This window comes from Nomascus leucogenys, chromosome 8, assembly GCF_006542625.1.
Source record: "Nomascus leucogenys isolate Asia chromosome 8, Asia_NLE_v1, whole genome shotgun sequence".
NCBI classification, from domain to species: domain Eukaryota; kingdom Metazoa; phylum Chordata; class Mammalia; order Primates; family Hylobatidae; genus Nomascus; species Nomascus leucogenys.
The window spans coordinates 113,160,932-113,174,027 of NC_044388.1; the positions used below are offsets into that span (position 1 = coordinate 113,160,932).

Genomic DNA, 13,096 nt, shown 5'->3' on the forward strand with positions numbered 1-13,096 from the left:
CGGCCAAGGGCTGATGCCCCTGTGCTTTCTAGAAGCCGCGGGTTTGCTTTCGAAGACTGACTGTTCCGACCTCACTCCTGAACAGATACACACTCGGCTTTTCAGGTCACACTTTTGGGAGCGATCACTTATTCTTAGCATCTTTTGCCATCTGGACAGGATGAAAGTTTCCCAAATCATCAAGTCCTAGTTCCTTTTTGTTTAAGAGCGCTCCCCTCACTCCCTCCTGCTCACATTTCACCATAAGCAGCAGGAACAGGCCAGGCTGCACCTTCCACAGTCTGGAGATCTCCTCAGCTGAATATCCAGGTCTTCTGCTCACATTTCACCATAAGCGGCGGGAACAGGCCAGGCTGCACCTTCCACTGTCTGGAGGTCTCTGCTGTCAGCGGAACACCCAAGTTCACCTGACAAAGTCAGCTTCTGTCTGACAGCAGGACACAGCCCAATGGCGTTTCCCGCCACTGCCTGGATGTGACAGGCACTGTGCCTTCCTCCACTTTGTCAAGACATGCTCCTCACATCCTCTGGACTCTTGCCTGGAGTGCTCTCTTTCCTTTTTCTTTTTAAAAAATGTTTGTAAATTTATTAGTAATGCTCCTTTTGAAAGGTATGGAGAATGAAACTCAAGGTATAATCCTTATATGAAACAATTAACTCATCTCTGCAGGAGTCTTAGTAGAAAACACATGATTTGGAAAGATCCTGCAGGGTGCGGTGGCTCACGCCTGTAATCTCAGCACTTTGGGAGGCCGAGGTGGGCAGATCACCTGAGGTCAGGAAGTCGAGACCAGCCTGACCAACATGGAGAAACCCTGTCTCTACTAAAAATACAAAAATTAGTTGGGTGTAGTGGTGAGCGCCTGTGATCCCAGCTACTCAGGAGGCTTAGACAGGAGAATCACTTGAACCCGGGAGGCGGAGGTTGCAGTGGGCCCAGGTAGCACCACTGCACTCCAGCCTGGGCAACAGAGCGAGGCTTTGTCTCAAAAAAAAAAAAGAAAAGAAAGAGAAAGCAAAAGCTCCATAGAAGCCAAAAGGATACCAAAGCTTCCCTTCTTAAAAAATGTTCTCTCCAGAAAATGCCTGAAGCTATGTCTGCATCTGTGAGATTATTACAGCTGTGAGTAAGGTGGTTACAAACGTGAACGTCTATCTAGAACATCCTAGACAGACATAAACAGACAATCCTTGAAGCTGCAGAAAACAAATGAGGGTGAAAATAAAGCTGTACTATTTGGAGAGCAAGTCCTAAAAATACAGAATTCACTAAGAGCTTGGAACAGAAGACCTAGGAGATAAAAACCAGTGAAAAGTAATTAGAAAAATACTTCACTCCTTGATCGAGACCATCCTGGCTCACACGGTGAAACCCCGTCTGTACTAAAAATACAAAAAATTAGCCAGGCGTGGTGGCAGGAGCCTGCAGTCTCAGCTGCTTGGGAGGCTGAGGTAGGAGAATGGCACGAACCTGGGAGGCAGAGCTTGTGGTGAGCCGAGATCAGGCCATGGCACTCCAGGCTGGGAGACAGAGCCACATTCTGTCTCAAAAAAAAAAAAAAAAAAAAAAAAAAATTCACTCCTTACTGAAGGAAAAAAAGAAGGAATAAAAGTAATTAGAAAAATATATGGGTAAGTTTACCCATAACTAGTATTTAAACAAATTGAGGGTTCAGGATGGATTCCGCCTCTCCATGAAGAATAAACACCAACTAACCCACTTCTTACACCCGAGGGAGAAAACTGGTCAATTGGCTTTGATCTGACACCTGCACACTCTTGTGGTTTAGGTCTGACTATCTCGGCTCCGTCTGTTTCAGCTGCATTTACCAGCATCCCACCTCTATTTCCCAACCTTCGACACTTTTAATGTCCGTATTTCTACAGACGGTCTGTTTCAAGGCCCTCTAGGCCTTTCATGTTGTGATCCTCAGAACTCTTCCACCCTCTACTCATTCCCTGATCTGAAACTACTTCTGCATTTTTAGCTGTGTGATACACCAGCACCCCACACCTGGTACCACATCCACATTCTTTTTTTTTTCTCTATTGTTTTGAGACGGAGTCTTGCTCTGTCACCCAGGCTGGAGTGCAGTGGTGCAATCTCCACTCACTGCTGCCACCTCCGCCTCCCGGGTTCAAGCAATTCTCTGCCTCAGCCTTCCGAGTAGCTGGGATTACAGGCGCCCACCACCATGCCCGGCTAATTTTTGTATTTTTAGGAGAGACAGGGTTTCACCATCTCGGCCAGGCTGGTCTTGAACCCCTGACCTTGTGATCCACCTGCCTCGGCCTCCCAAAGCGCAGGGATTACAGGCGTGAGCACCCAGCCTCCATGTCATTTTTCTAATGCTGCTGTCACAATTTACTAAAAGCTCAGCAGCTTACAGCAGAGCTCTGTGGAAGTGCAGAAGTCCGGTGGACTCAACCAGGTTCTCTGCTCAGGGTCTCATGGCTGAAATCACAGTGTTCGCGACCAGGCTCCTCTTAGGAGACTCCGGGGAAGAACCTGTTTCTGGGCTTGGTCAGGTGTTGGCAGAATCTGGCTGCTTGTGGCTGTTGGACTGAGGTTTCCTTGTGTGGCCTCCTCCATCATCTTTTTTTTTTTTTTTTTTGAGACGGAGTCTCGCTCTGTCGCCCAGGCTGGAGTGCAGTGGCGCGATCTCAGCTCACTGCAAGCTCTGCCTCCCGGGTTCACGCCATTCTCCTGCCTCAGCCTCCCGAGTAGCTGGGACTACAGGGGCCCGACGCCACGCCCAGCTAATTTTTTTATTTTTACTTTTAGTAGAGACGGGGTTTCACCGTGTTAGCCAGGATGGTCTCGATCTCCTGACCTCGTGATCCGCCCGCCTCGGCCTCCCAAAGTGCTGGGATTACAGGCGTGAGGCACCGTGCCCGGCCAACCTCCTGCATCTTCACATCCTCAAGCCAACAATGGGACACGGAATCCTTCCCGTGCTTTGAATCTCTCTGTCTTGTGCGTTTCATTCCTGCTTTTTTTTTTTTTTTTTTTTTTTTTTTGAGACGGAGTCTCGCTCTGTCGCCCAGGCTGGAGTGCAGTGGCGTGATGTCAGCTCACTGCAACCTCTGCCTCCGGGGTTTAAGCGATTCTCGTGCTTCAGCCTCCTGAGTAGCTGGGATTACAGGTGCCCGCCACTACGCCCAGCTAATTTTTCTATTTTTAGTAGAGATGGGGTTTCACCATGTTGGCCAGGCTGGTCTCAAACTCCTGGCCTCAAGTGATCCACCCACCTCGGCCTCCCAAGGTGCTGGGATTATAGGCATGAGCCACTGCGTCTGGCCCCATTTCTGCTTTTAAGGGCTCATGGGATTACACTGGGCCCACCCAAATAAGATAGACTCTCTATTTTAAGTTCAACTGATTAATAGTGTCAATTACGTCTGTAAATTCCTTTTGTAGGACAATGAGGGCTGAGGCTGGGAAAATCTCAGCCACTTGGCCCCCAGCTGCTCCATCCTTGGCCACCCCGTCCTGTTCCCAGAGCCTGCCTGGCACAGCTGGCAGCCTTGGATGAGCTGGAGGAAGGAGTTTGGTGCTAGGGGTGGGCACACCTGTGCTAGGGGCAGCTGCACCTTGGGAGGACCCCAAGACCCTCCCCGCACACTCACCTCGGCCGCCCTGCGGTGGTCTTCACCGTCGCCCAGCATGCGTGCGTCCACACCCAGACAGCGGAGGCTCCGTGCCAGCCCCTGCAGCATGTTGTCACACACCACGCGGAAGGCCCTGGCCGGGACCTGAGGGGCGGTGCCCTCAGCCACAGGGACCTGCAGTGAGGCCCCGGTCAGCAGTCCCACGGTCACCCCGCCCAGCCCCTCACAGCCTCAGAGAGCGAGGGCCCTGAGGCTGTGTGGTCAGCTCTCTGTCTCTGTTTTATCTTCAAAAGAGGAGCACTGTGTGTGCTGTGCATAAAACAGCAGAAATGCAGACAAAATGCAACGAAACCACCCCTGGGGGGCTCTAGTGCTCATGCTGGGGGGGCCTCCACGTGTGTGTCTGGGGTGGTGTGTGTGCCCTGGAGAGGGGTGGGGATCACGGGGAAGGTGCTAGAGAGGGGTGGGGATCACGAGGAGGGGACTAGAGAGGGGTGGGGATCGGGGGAGGGGCTGGATAGAGAGGGGTGGGGATCACGGGGAGGGGCTAGATAGAGAGGGGTGGGGATCACAGGGAGGGGCTAGAGAGGGGTGGGGATCACGAGGAGGGGACTAGAGAGGGGTGGGGATCACGAGGAGGGGACTAGAGAGGGGTGGGGATCGGGGGAGGGGCTGGATAGAGAGGGGTGGGGATCACGGGGAGGGGCTAGATAGAGAGGGGTGGGGATCACAGGGAGGGGCTAGAGAGGGGTGGGGATCATGGGGAAGGGCTAGAGAGGGGTGGGGATCACGGGGAGGGGCTAGAGAGGGGTGGGGATCATGGGGAGGGGCTAGATGCTGCTTCGGGCCATGGTGCCAGGCCAAGTGTCAGGAGGGGACAGGGGCACTCAGGGGCACAGCTGCCTCCTGAGCAGTGGCCCCCCCCAGGCAAGGGCAGCCCCCATGACAGTCATGCAGGAAGTTTAGGCCTTTGCTCCCCTCTCGCTCCAGGAGCCGGGCCCCCTTCACACGCTCTGACCCAGCGGCCTTGTCTCCATGCAGGTCCTTGGTTTATGGACAGGGACCTCCTTCCCCAAGAATCCTGACAAACGGACCCTGCGGGGCTTCACCCACCTGCCTGGGTGCGGCCGATGCTGACGCTTTCGGCAGGCCAGGTGGCTTCTGTGCCCCTGGTCTCTCTCTGTGCCTGGGCCTCCGGCTCCCAGCCAGGTCCTCCGACAGGTGGAAGCGGGCGGGCTCTCTGCACAGGGCTTGGTGCACCTCCAGCAGGCAGTAGGCGTCGGCAGCTGTGTGGGGAGTCGGCCTCAGCCTCCCGGGGCAGAGGGCGGGAGGGCTGTGGGGCGTGAGGAGGGGTCACTTCCACCTACCGCCCCCACACACCTGCGTAGATGAGCTGCTCCTCGCAGAGCGGCCTCCGGTCCCAGTTGGACAGCTGCTGCGTCTTGTCCAGGGCTGTGCCCAGCACCTGTTGCACCAGGAGGCTCAGGCCCCTCAGCCCCCTGGCCCTGTCCATGCCTGGGGCTGGCATGTTCGCCACCCGCATCTGCTGAGACAGTGCCCTGTAGGGTAATGCGTCTGGCCCTGGAGGGAACACAGTCACCGCGCCCACTCACACCAGCCCTGTGGGGGCTCTGGAGGAGGCCCCGCCTCCTCCACCAGCGGCCCGTGCAGCAGAGACAGGGAGAAGGAGCGGACACGTCCGAGGAGAGGCTCCACGTGGGGGTCGCAGGCTGCAGGTACTGCACACCAGGGTCAGCTCCGGGGGCCCTGGTCAGCAGTCCCACGGTCACCCCACCCAGCCCCTCACAGCCTCAGAGAGCGAGGGCCCTGAGGCCGTGTGGCCGGCTCTTAGTCTCTGTTTTATCTTCAAAAGAGGAACACTGTGTGTGCTGTGCATAAAACAGCAGAAATGCAGACAAATGCAACAAAACCGCCCCTGGGGAGCTCTAGTGCTCATGCTGGGGGGGCCTCCACGTGTGTCTGGGGTGGCTGTATGCCCTAGAGAGGGGTGGGGATCACGGGGAAGGTGCTAGATAGAGAGGGGTGGGGATCACGAGGAGGGGGCTAGATAGAGACGGGTGGGGATCATGGGGAAGGTGCTAGATAGAGAGGGGTGGGGATCATGGGGAAGGTGCTAGATAGAGAGGGGTGGGGATCATGGGGAAGGTGCTAGATAGAGCCCCAGGGGCTCCCTCCCGGAGCTCCTCCAAGTGGAACCCAGGGCTCAGGTCTGGGGGAAGGTGTCCTCACATCAGATAAGGGCCCCACAGGGGCTCAGGGATGCCTGCATCAGGAGGTCCTGCTCCCTCCCTGGGGACGCCAGATCCACCTCTGCCAGGCTCTGCTCCGGGGCCCTGGTGACTAAGGCTGAGCTGACAGGAATCCAGCGGGAGAAGCCCAGGGCCACTGGGAAGGTGTGGAGGGGCCCCAAGCAGCCCTCGAACCCCAGGCCCACCCTGGCATCATGTGAGCGGCTCAGTGGGTGCCCACCTGTCTGTGCACCAGCAGCAGGTCTATGCCGCCCAGAATCTGCTTCTCCACATGGGCCAGAGTGGGGCAGGATGTGCCCAGTTTCTGCAGGTCCCCCACCATCCCGTAGCCTGTGGGCAGGAACCATCATGGGAGGGGTGCCTGCAGGCAGGGACGGCACTGTCCCCTGACCCCAGGGTGCACCCAGCACCCTCCCTGGGGCACACGGAGGGAGGGGTCAGGCAGGGGTGCAGGCTGCTTCCCTTCTGGACTGGGCAGGGGCCCCCAGGGCTTCACTCACCCAGCTTGGTGATAGAGGGGTCCGAGAGGAGCTGGGCCACCAGCCGGGAAAAGGCCTGGGCTCCCTGCCCTGTTGGTGGCTGCGAGAGTGCCAGGATGTCCAGAAGGAACACGTGGCCCTCCACAGCCACCTGCAGGAGTGACGGCCGAGGCCGGCCCCCAGCAACAAACACCGGTGTCCACTCCAGGTCTACACCAACCACTTGGTGGCGCTGAGGGCAGAGAGGGGCAGATGTGACCATCAGGGCCAACTCAGCTCTGCAGGGACCGCAGGCTGGAGGGCCTGAGCAGCTCTGTGAGCCTCAGGGAGACGCCCCTGTACCCCTGCATGCTTGCAGGGCTGGGGCTGTTGGGGGGCTCTAAGGCCAGTGCTCCAGCTGCCCCCTGCTTTCTGTGGCTGGACCAGAGAGGGAGGCCTGGCTGTTGCAAGCAAGAACCTGGCCTGGTGCCAACGGCAGTGCCCGTGTCAGGGAGGCACCCCACGTCTCGGGCCCCGTCTGTAAAATGGGGATTCCACGGCACCTTCCACAGGCTGGCAGGACTGGGTAAATGCCAGCACTCAGCATCCTGGAGTCTCAGCAGCACAGCGTGGGGGAACGGCTGCCCTCACAGCAGCCCTGAGGCACCTGGCGGGCTCATGCCCAGAGGCCTTGCCTCTCTCCGAATGCCATGCCCCTGATGCTCCTCCAATGCCTGGCAGGGGGATCCCACCACCGGGCGCTGCCCCAGTGGCCGAGGAACCCACCTGCAGGAGTGCACCCGCGTGTCTGGTCAGGTCTTCCCACGAGGCCAGGAGATGGACGTTCTCCCTGGGGATGGGCAGCTGGTAGTACTGGTCCTTCATGTCCTTCACCTCCAGCCTCGAGTCAGCCTCAGTCGCCCTGGGAGGAGCAGAGCTGGTCGCGCCCCCACCCTGGTCCCCCACTCACTCTGACCTTGGAGCAGGAGGGGAGCATTCAGGGCCTGTTTGGTGGGGGCATCTCAGGTCCTGGCTCCTCCTCCCACACCGGCTCAGTCCAGCCCAGCATGACCCCTGCTCCTGCCTCTCCTCCCAGTGGTCCTGGTGACTGCCCCCGCCAGGCCATAGGGCAGCCTGCTCCTCAGGATTCCACGTGGGTCGGGCTGGCCATGGATCTGGCAGCAGAGGAGGAGGGCTGGGCCCTGCTGTCTTGTCTGCTCTGTGTATAGCTGTGCTCTTTGTTTTGTCTTGATTTCTAATTCTCAAGCCACTGGCGTGAAGACTGGTGAGCTGTCATCCCAAGGGTAGGGGCCATCCTGGGCGGAACCCACCCCTGGCTGGGGTCACCCTGGTGGCGCTCACCTCCCCTGGAGTCTGAGCCGGTGGAGTTCCACAGCCACCGCAGCAGGCAGCTGCTCCTCGGGCAGCGAGAGGTCCATGGCACACTGTGCGGCCGTGACTGGGTCACCGTGGGAGACCAGCAGCTGAGACAGCTGCTCCTGAAGGCACGGGCTCTGCCCCACCAGGCCCTGTGAGGAGGGTGGTCGTGAGGATGGAGACGGGGACGTTGTGGTGCCACAGGGCTCTGCCCCGAGGGACCCCCGTAGACCCCGACCTTGCAGACTGGCTCTGAGCACTCAGGGAGAAGGGGCGGCCGTCCACCCGAGGCCTGCAGCGTCTGTCCTGCCTGAGGTCAAGGTTCCACAGGACCAAAGCGGCTGAGATAGAGGTGCTGAGGCAAACGCTGTCCACCCCAGTGTAGCCCCAGCTGGCCTTCCGGGTCTCCAAGCCTGAGGTGAAGGCTGCCCACCTCCGTTCAGCCCCAGCCGGCCCCTCCTGGCCTCCAAGCCTCCGCTGACCTTCCCGGCCTCCAAGCCTCCACTGACCTTCCCGGCCTCCAAGCCTCTGCTGACCTTCCCGGCCTCCAAGCCTCTGCTGACCTTCCTGGCCTCCAAGCCTCCGCTGACCTTCCCGGCCTCCAAGCCTCTGCTGACCTTCCTGGCCTCCAAGCCTCCACCAGCCCTCCTGGCCTCCAAGCCTCCACCGGCCCGCCTGGCCTCCAAGCCTCCGCCGACCTTCCCAGCCTCCAAGCCTCCGCCGACCTTCCCGGCCTCCAAGCCTCCACCGGCCCTCCTGGCCTCCAAGCCTCCACCGGCCCTCCTGGCCTCCAAGCCTCCGCCGACCTTCCCAGCCTCCAAGCCTCTGCTGACCTTCCCAGCCCCCAAGCCTCCACCGGCCCTCCTGGTCTCCAAGCCTCCACCAGCCCTCCTGCTCTCACCAGGCATCTGCCCCCACCCCAGGTCCCAGGAGCCCGGGTGTGTTTTCTGGAGCACCTGCCCAGCCTGCCCCATCTCTATGCTCCTCGTCTTGCCGGGGGAGCCCCTCTGCCCCTTCCCCTCCTCCTCGCTGTGTGAGGTTTGGCTGGCAGGGCTCAGAGGCTATTGGGCACCCATTCACCCATGGCCCAGGAGCAGACAGAGGGGTGCCCTCGGGGTGGCAATGACCAAGGGGGTCCCGAGAAACCTCATCCTCACCAGGGTGAGCTCTCTCCCGCCCCACAGCCACCCGTGGCAGCGCCCAGCCCAGGAGCAGAGGCGCCTACAGGCCTGCGGGACCCTCAGCCCCCGCCAGGAAATGCAGGGCCCAGCACGAGCGAGGGTCTCCCTCCCTGCAAGGTCCTGGAGTCCATGGGTCCAGGATGGCCTTGAGTGTCAGGCGGGAAGGGAGGGGACCTGCCCGGCAGGCTGAGCTCCTGCACGACCTCCCACCCCACGGCCTCCAGGAGGGTCCGCCTGCCCTGCTGGCTTCAGGCCCAGCAGCCTGAGGCTGCTTCCCCGGCGTGGGTTCCCACGTGGACGACAATATGTGGAAGCCACCCGCATTCTTCAGGACGTCCGCTGCCCTTCCGGCCGGCTCCGCGCTGGCACCGGGCGGTGGGGGCCGGCCTTCCTCCTTCCGGCCTCGCCCAGGCGCCCCGCACCTCTCTGGTGACTCTCAGCCCACACCCGGCCCCACAGGCAGCTCCGCTGGGCCGGTTCGGGTGGCACGGACGCTGCCGTCCGCCTGGAACGAGGCCCAGTCAGGCTCCACCGATGCCCTCGGCTCCCGCTCAGGCCTCCCGGGCCTGGAGACCGTGCACCTGCCTGCCGGCCACACGCCCCAACACGGGGTCTGGGGTCAGCAGCCTCAACGAAGGCCTCAGTTCTGCCCGCTTTCACCAGGAGGCTCCAGGCCTGTGCCCCCAGGACAGCCGCCCAGGCCGCTCTGCAGCCTCACGGGCAAGGGCACGAACTCACCTGCACGTGGTCGGTCCAGTTCTCCTGAGACAGGCTCTTCTGCAAAAGCAAAAAGGAAGGGGCGGTTGCCAGGCAGCTCCAGAGGCTGAATAGGGGCCTGGTGGGAGTCTTCCTCGACCCCTGGCAAGGTACATCCTTGGCAGAGCCCAGGTGCTCACCCGCCCCGGTGCCACAGCCCAGAGCCAGGGCCCCACGGCCTCCCCTTCATCCAGGCCTGGCCCAGCTCGCCCAGCTCTGGGGCAAGAAGCATCTCCTACTTGGGAGGTCCGTGCACCCCGCGGTGCGCAGTGAGTATCCCAGGCCAAAGTCTGCGGCTCAGGCCGTGGCTGGCTGCCCCCAGGACCCCCTCCTGCTCACGAACCTCCACAAACCGCTTGTGGCACAGGTGCCGCAGGGCCGCCAGGCGCTGCTGAATGGCCGCATTGGGACACACCGCTGAAAGGAAAGGCCAGCTCAGCACTGCGGGCTCAGGGCAGCCTCACCACGGCCTCCTCCTGGGGCAGGCTGGAGATGGGCAGAGGGGCTGTGCCTGCCTCTTCACCGTCCTCCACCTCTGCTCCGGACCCCACCCATTCCCCACCACCTGGGCCTCTGCTGGGGTCCACCCCACTCAGCCTGGGGGTCCCGCTGGCCGTGGGGTCTCCCTTGCACTTGTGCGACGTGCCCTTTCGTCTGGCCTCCCTCTGGGGCCTCCCTGTCTTTCCTCAGGGAGGTTCCTTCCTGGCGTTGGCATCTGCGTTTCTGCCCTGCCCTTCTCTCACTGGCACATGGAACCCTCGTGGACAGGGCTGGCTGCTCACTATGGGTCCTGTGACTCCAGCCCCGTGAGCGGCAGGGACTGAGGCACATGCACGTCCACGCTCTCTGTCAGCCTCACCTCCATACTCCACTCCAGAGCCTGAGGGGGCCCTGGGGAGGGCACCAGGGTCTGGCTGAGCCCCTTCCCCCCAGGGTGCAGCAGCCAGTGGTGCTAACGGGCTGGCTGGTCCTCAGTGGGATGCTGACCTTTCAGGGCCCCACCCACCCATGCCCAGAGCGCAGCTACGGGGAGCTGGGCGACCATCTGCCCTGAGGTCCCTGCCTGGCTCTGGCCCGACCTCACTGAGGGTCCCTGTGACCCACACTCTCAAGACACATGGGTGCCCTTGCCAGCACCTGCCTCCAACACCTGGGAGCACCCTGTGGTGGGGACCCCATCTGCAGCCTACAGCGGGGGTCTGTGCAGTTCACAGCAAGGCCAGGGGCCAGGGCTAGTCAGGGAGGGCCAGCCTTCCTGGAACACAGCCACCAGGGCACAGACTTCTAGCAGAGGCCTTGCCGAGGAATCTGCCACCTGCCCTGGGTCTGAGGGGTGACGAGGGCACCCTCCTCCCGCCTTCCTCCTTCCCAGAAACGAGGCCTCTGCTACCCTCGTGCACCTGACACCCCAGGGGCCGCCACTCCTTTAAACCACGTGGCACCGCTGGGTAGCACCTACACAAAGCCCAACACATACTTTTGGAGAAAGGAGGAAGGAGGAAGGAGAAAGAAAAGGAGGAAGGAGGAAGGAGGAAGGGAGAAAGGAAGGAAGGAAGAAGGAGAAAGGAAGGAGGAAGGGAGGAAAGAGGAAGGAGAAAGGAGGAAGGAGGAAGGAGAAAGGAGGAAGGAGGAAGAAGGAGAAAGGGAGGAAGGAGGAAGGAGAAAGGAGGAAGGGAGGAAGGAGAAAGGAGGAAGGGAGGAAGGAGAAAGGAGAAAGGGAGGAAGGAGGAAGGAGGAAGGAGAAGTTACTCAGGGGGCATAGCTGGGCAGCCCAGGTGTGGCTGCAAAGGCCCTTCCCTCAGGTCCAGACAGATGGGGCAGCTTTCCTGACATTGCCATGCTTTTAGGCATCATTTTCCCTGTGGGATACTGTGTCCAAAGGCTTCTGGATACAGTACTGCATCGACAGAAGGGATTGGGGCTGTAACCATGCTGAGAACCTAGAAACACTGCAAAATCCAGATAAAATTCAAACTGCTGGCCAGGTGCCAGCCCGAACCCTCCTGAGATTCAAGGGCCCCGTGGACGGGGCCTTGGTGCATCTTCCCGGCCCTTGCAGGGGTCCTGGGAACAAAGGGGACCTGGCTTCCTTGCTGTCCAACGACACAGGCAGGTGTGGCCATCAGCCTGTCCAGAGGGGCATGGGAGGAGTGGCTGCAGTCCTGCGGACTTGGACTCAGCACTCACCCTCAGCTCTGCAGCCAGGCAGGAGGCAGGATGCCCTCCTGGAGCCGCTTAGGTGGGCATAGGAGCTCACAGACCCGTCGGCTGCTCAGTCGCAGGGCCCAGGCCAGGCCCACCTCACAGCCACTCTGGCACTAGCTGGGCAGGAGGCAGGGAGGGGCTCTCTGGGAAGGTTGGTCTTGGTTGGCACCTGAACGGGCAGCCCCATTCACAGAACATGTCCCTGGCCACGCCTGGCGGCTCTCCCTGGCCTGCAGGGCAGGAATGTCGGGGCTGGACTCACCTGGGGCTACGCCGTACCGCTCCTGCAGACGCAAGACCTGCCTGCTCAGCACCTTCGGACTCAGCTTCTCCAGCCTCAAGGAGGTCACCTCAGGGTACTGTCTGTGGGGAGAGAGAGGCACAGCCTCTGTTGCTGTTTTAAGTTAATACATTTTAAGATTTTCATTTTCATCATAGTCATATGCATGCATAGTTTAAACCTCAAGTGAGGTTTATAAGAAAATGCAGGCGTCACCGCCCCCCGCCCACCCCATCCTTAGCACTTGCAGGTCGACATTGAAATGGTTGTGTATTTGCCTCCACGTTTCCAGATAACATCCTTGGATCGTGACCTCTTGATTATTAACTTCTGGGTATTTGGTATTGACTTCTCCCCATGAAGGCGGACTCCCAAAATAACAGTATTGGAGTTTTAGCTAAATCAGCGCCTTCCTCATTGGTGATATTCTGGCCTCGCAACGGCCTCAACAGCTCAGCCTTCTGCTGCTGCTTTCAGGGTTCATGCTTACCTGGCTCTGTTGTTTCTCAGTTTCCCGTCCTGGTCCCTTGACACTTGGCTCCTCCTGCGCCTCCAGCCACTCTCTAGCTCCTGCCCTGCAAGGTCCTGGGACTGACCCCCCCATACCCTGGTCCACACCCTCCGACCTCCAGGTAGTGGTGAAGCACAGCCGCTGGGTGTTTCCCAAGATAAGGTCCACGGGGTATTTTTGGAGATGTGCACCTGCAGGGTTTGTGCCCGCTGCACACCAGCTTGAGAGTTCAGTGGAGCCAAGACTTCTGGGTCGAGATAACGTTCCCTTAGCACAAGCAGGCTTTGCTCCCAGAACTGCTGTTGGGACCCCAGAACCCATTCCTATTCCTGACCCTCTGATGTGACCTGCTCTTCTGGAGGTTTTCAGGCTCTTCCATGTTCACTAGCGTTGAGAAATTTCATGACAACGTGTCCCACAGGGGGTCTCTCTCCACCCAGCTTCGG

At 60.1% G+C, this 13,096-nt stretch overlaps 1 protein-coding gene across 13 annotated transcripts in view; it reads right to left on the reverse strand.

The window, feature by feature from the left end:
* Positions 1-13,096, reverse strand: part of EXD3 (exonuclease 3'-5' domain containing 3) — a 110,446-nt gene that overhangs the window by 33,077 nt on the left and 64,273 nt on the right. For 6 of the 13 annotated variants that reach the window (XM_030818291.1, XM_030818296.1, XM_030818290.1 and 3 more), the window contains 11 exons: positions 12,122-12,222; positions 9,998-10,071; positions 9,637-9,675; positions 7,703-7,869; positions 7,127-7,262; positions 6,383-6,593; positions 6,103-6,212; positions 4,993-5,155; positions 4,726-4,898; positions 4,671-4,676; positions 3,631-3,786 (listed from right to left, as the gene is read on the reverse strand). In XM_030818291.1, coding sequence (XP_030674151.1) covers positions 3,631-3,786; positions 4,671-4,676; positions 4,726-4,898; positions 4,993-5,155; positions 6,103-6,212; positions 6,383-6,593; positions 7,127-7,262; positions 7,703-7,869; positions 9,637-9,675; positions 9,998-10,071; positions 12,122-12,222 — 1,336 coding nt within the window. The remainder of the gene's footprint in view (positions 1-3,630; positions 3,787-4,670; positions 4,677-4,725; positions 4,899-4,992; positions 5,156-6,102; positions 6,213-6,382; positions 6,594-7,126; positions 7,263-7,702; positions 7,870-9,636; positions 9,676-9,997; positions 10,072-12,121; positions 12,223-13,096) is intronic. The other 7 variants (XM_030818298.1, XM_030818297.1, XM_030818293.1 and 4 more) reach the window with 4 other exon arrangements.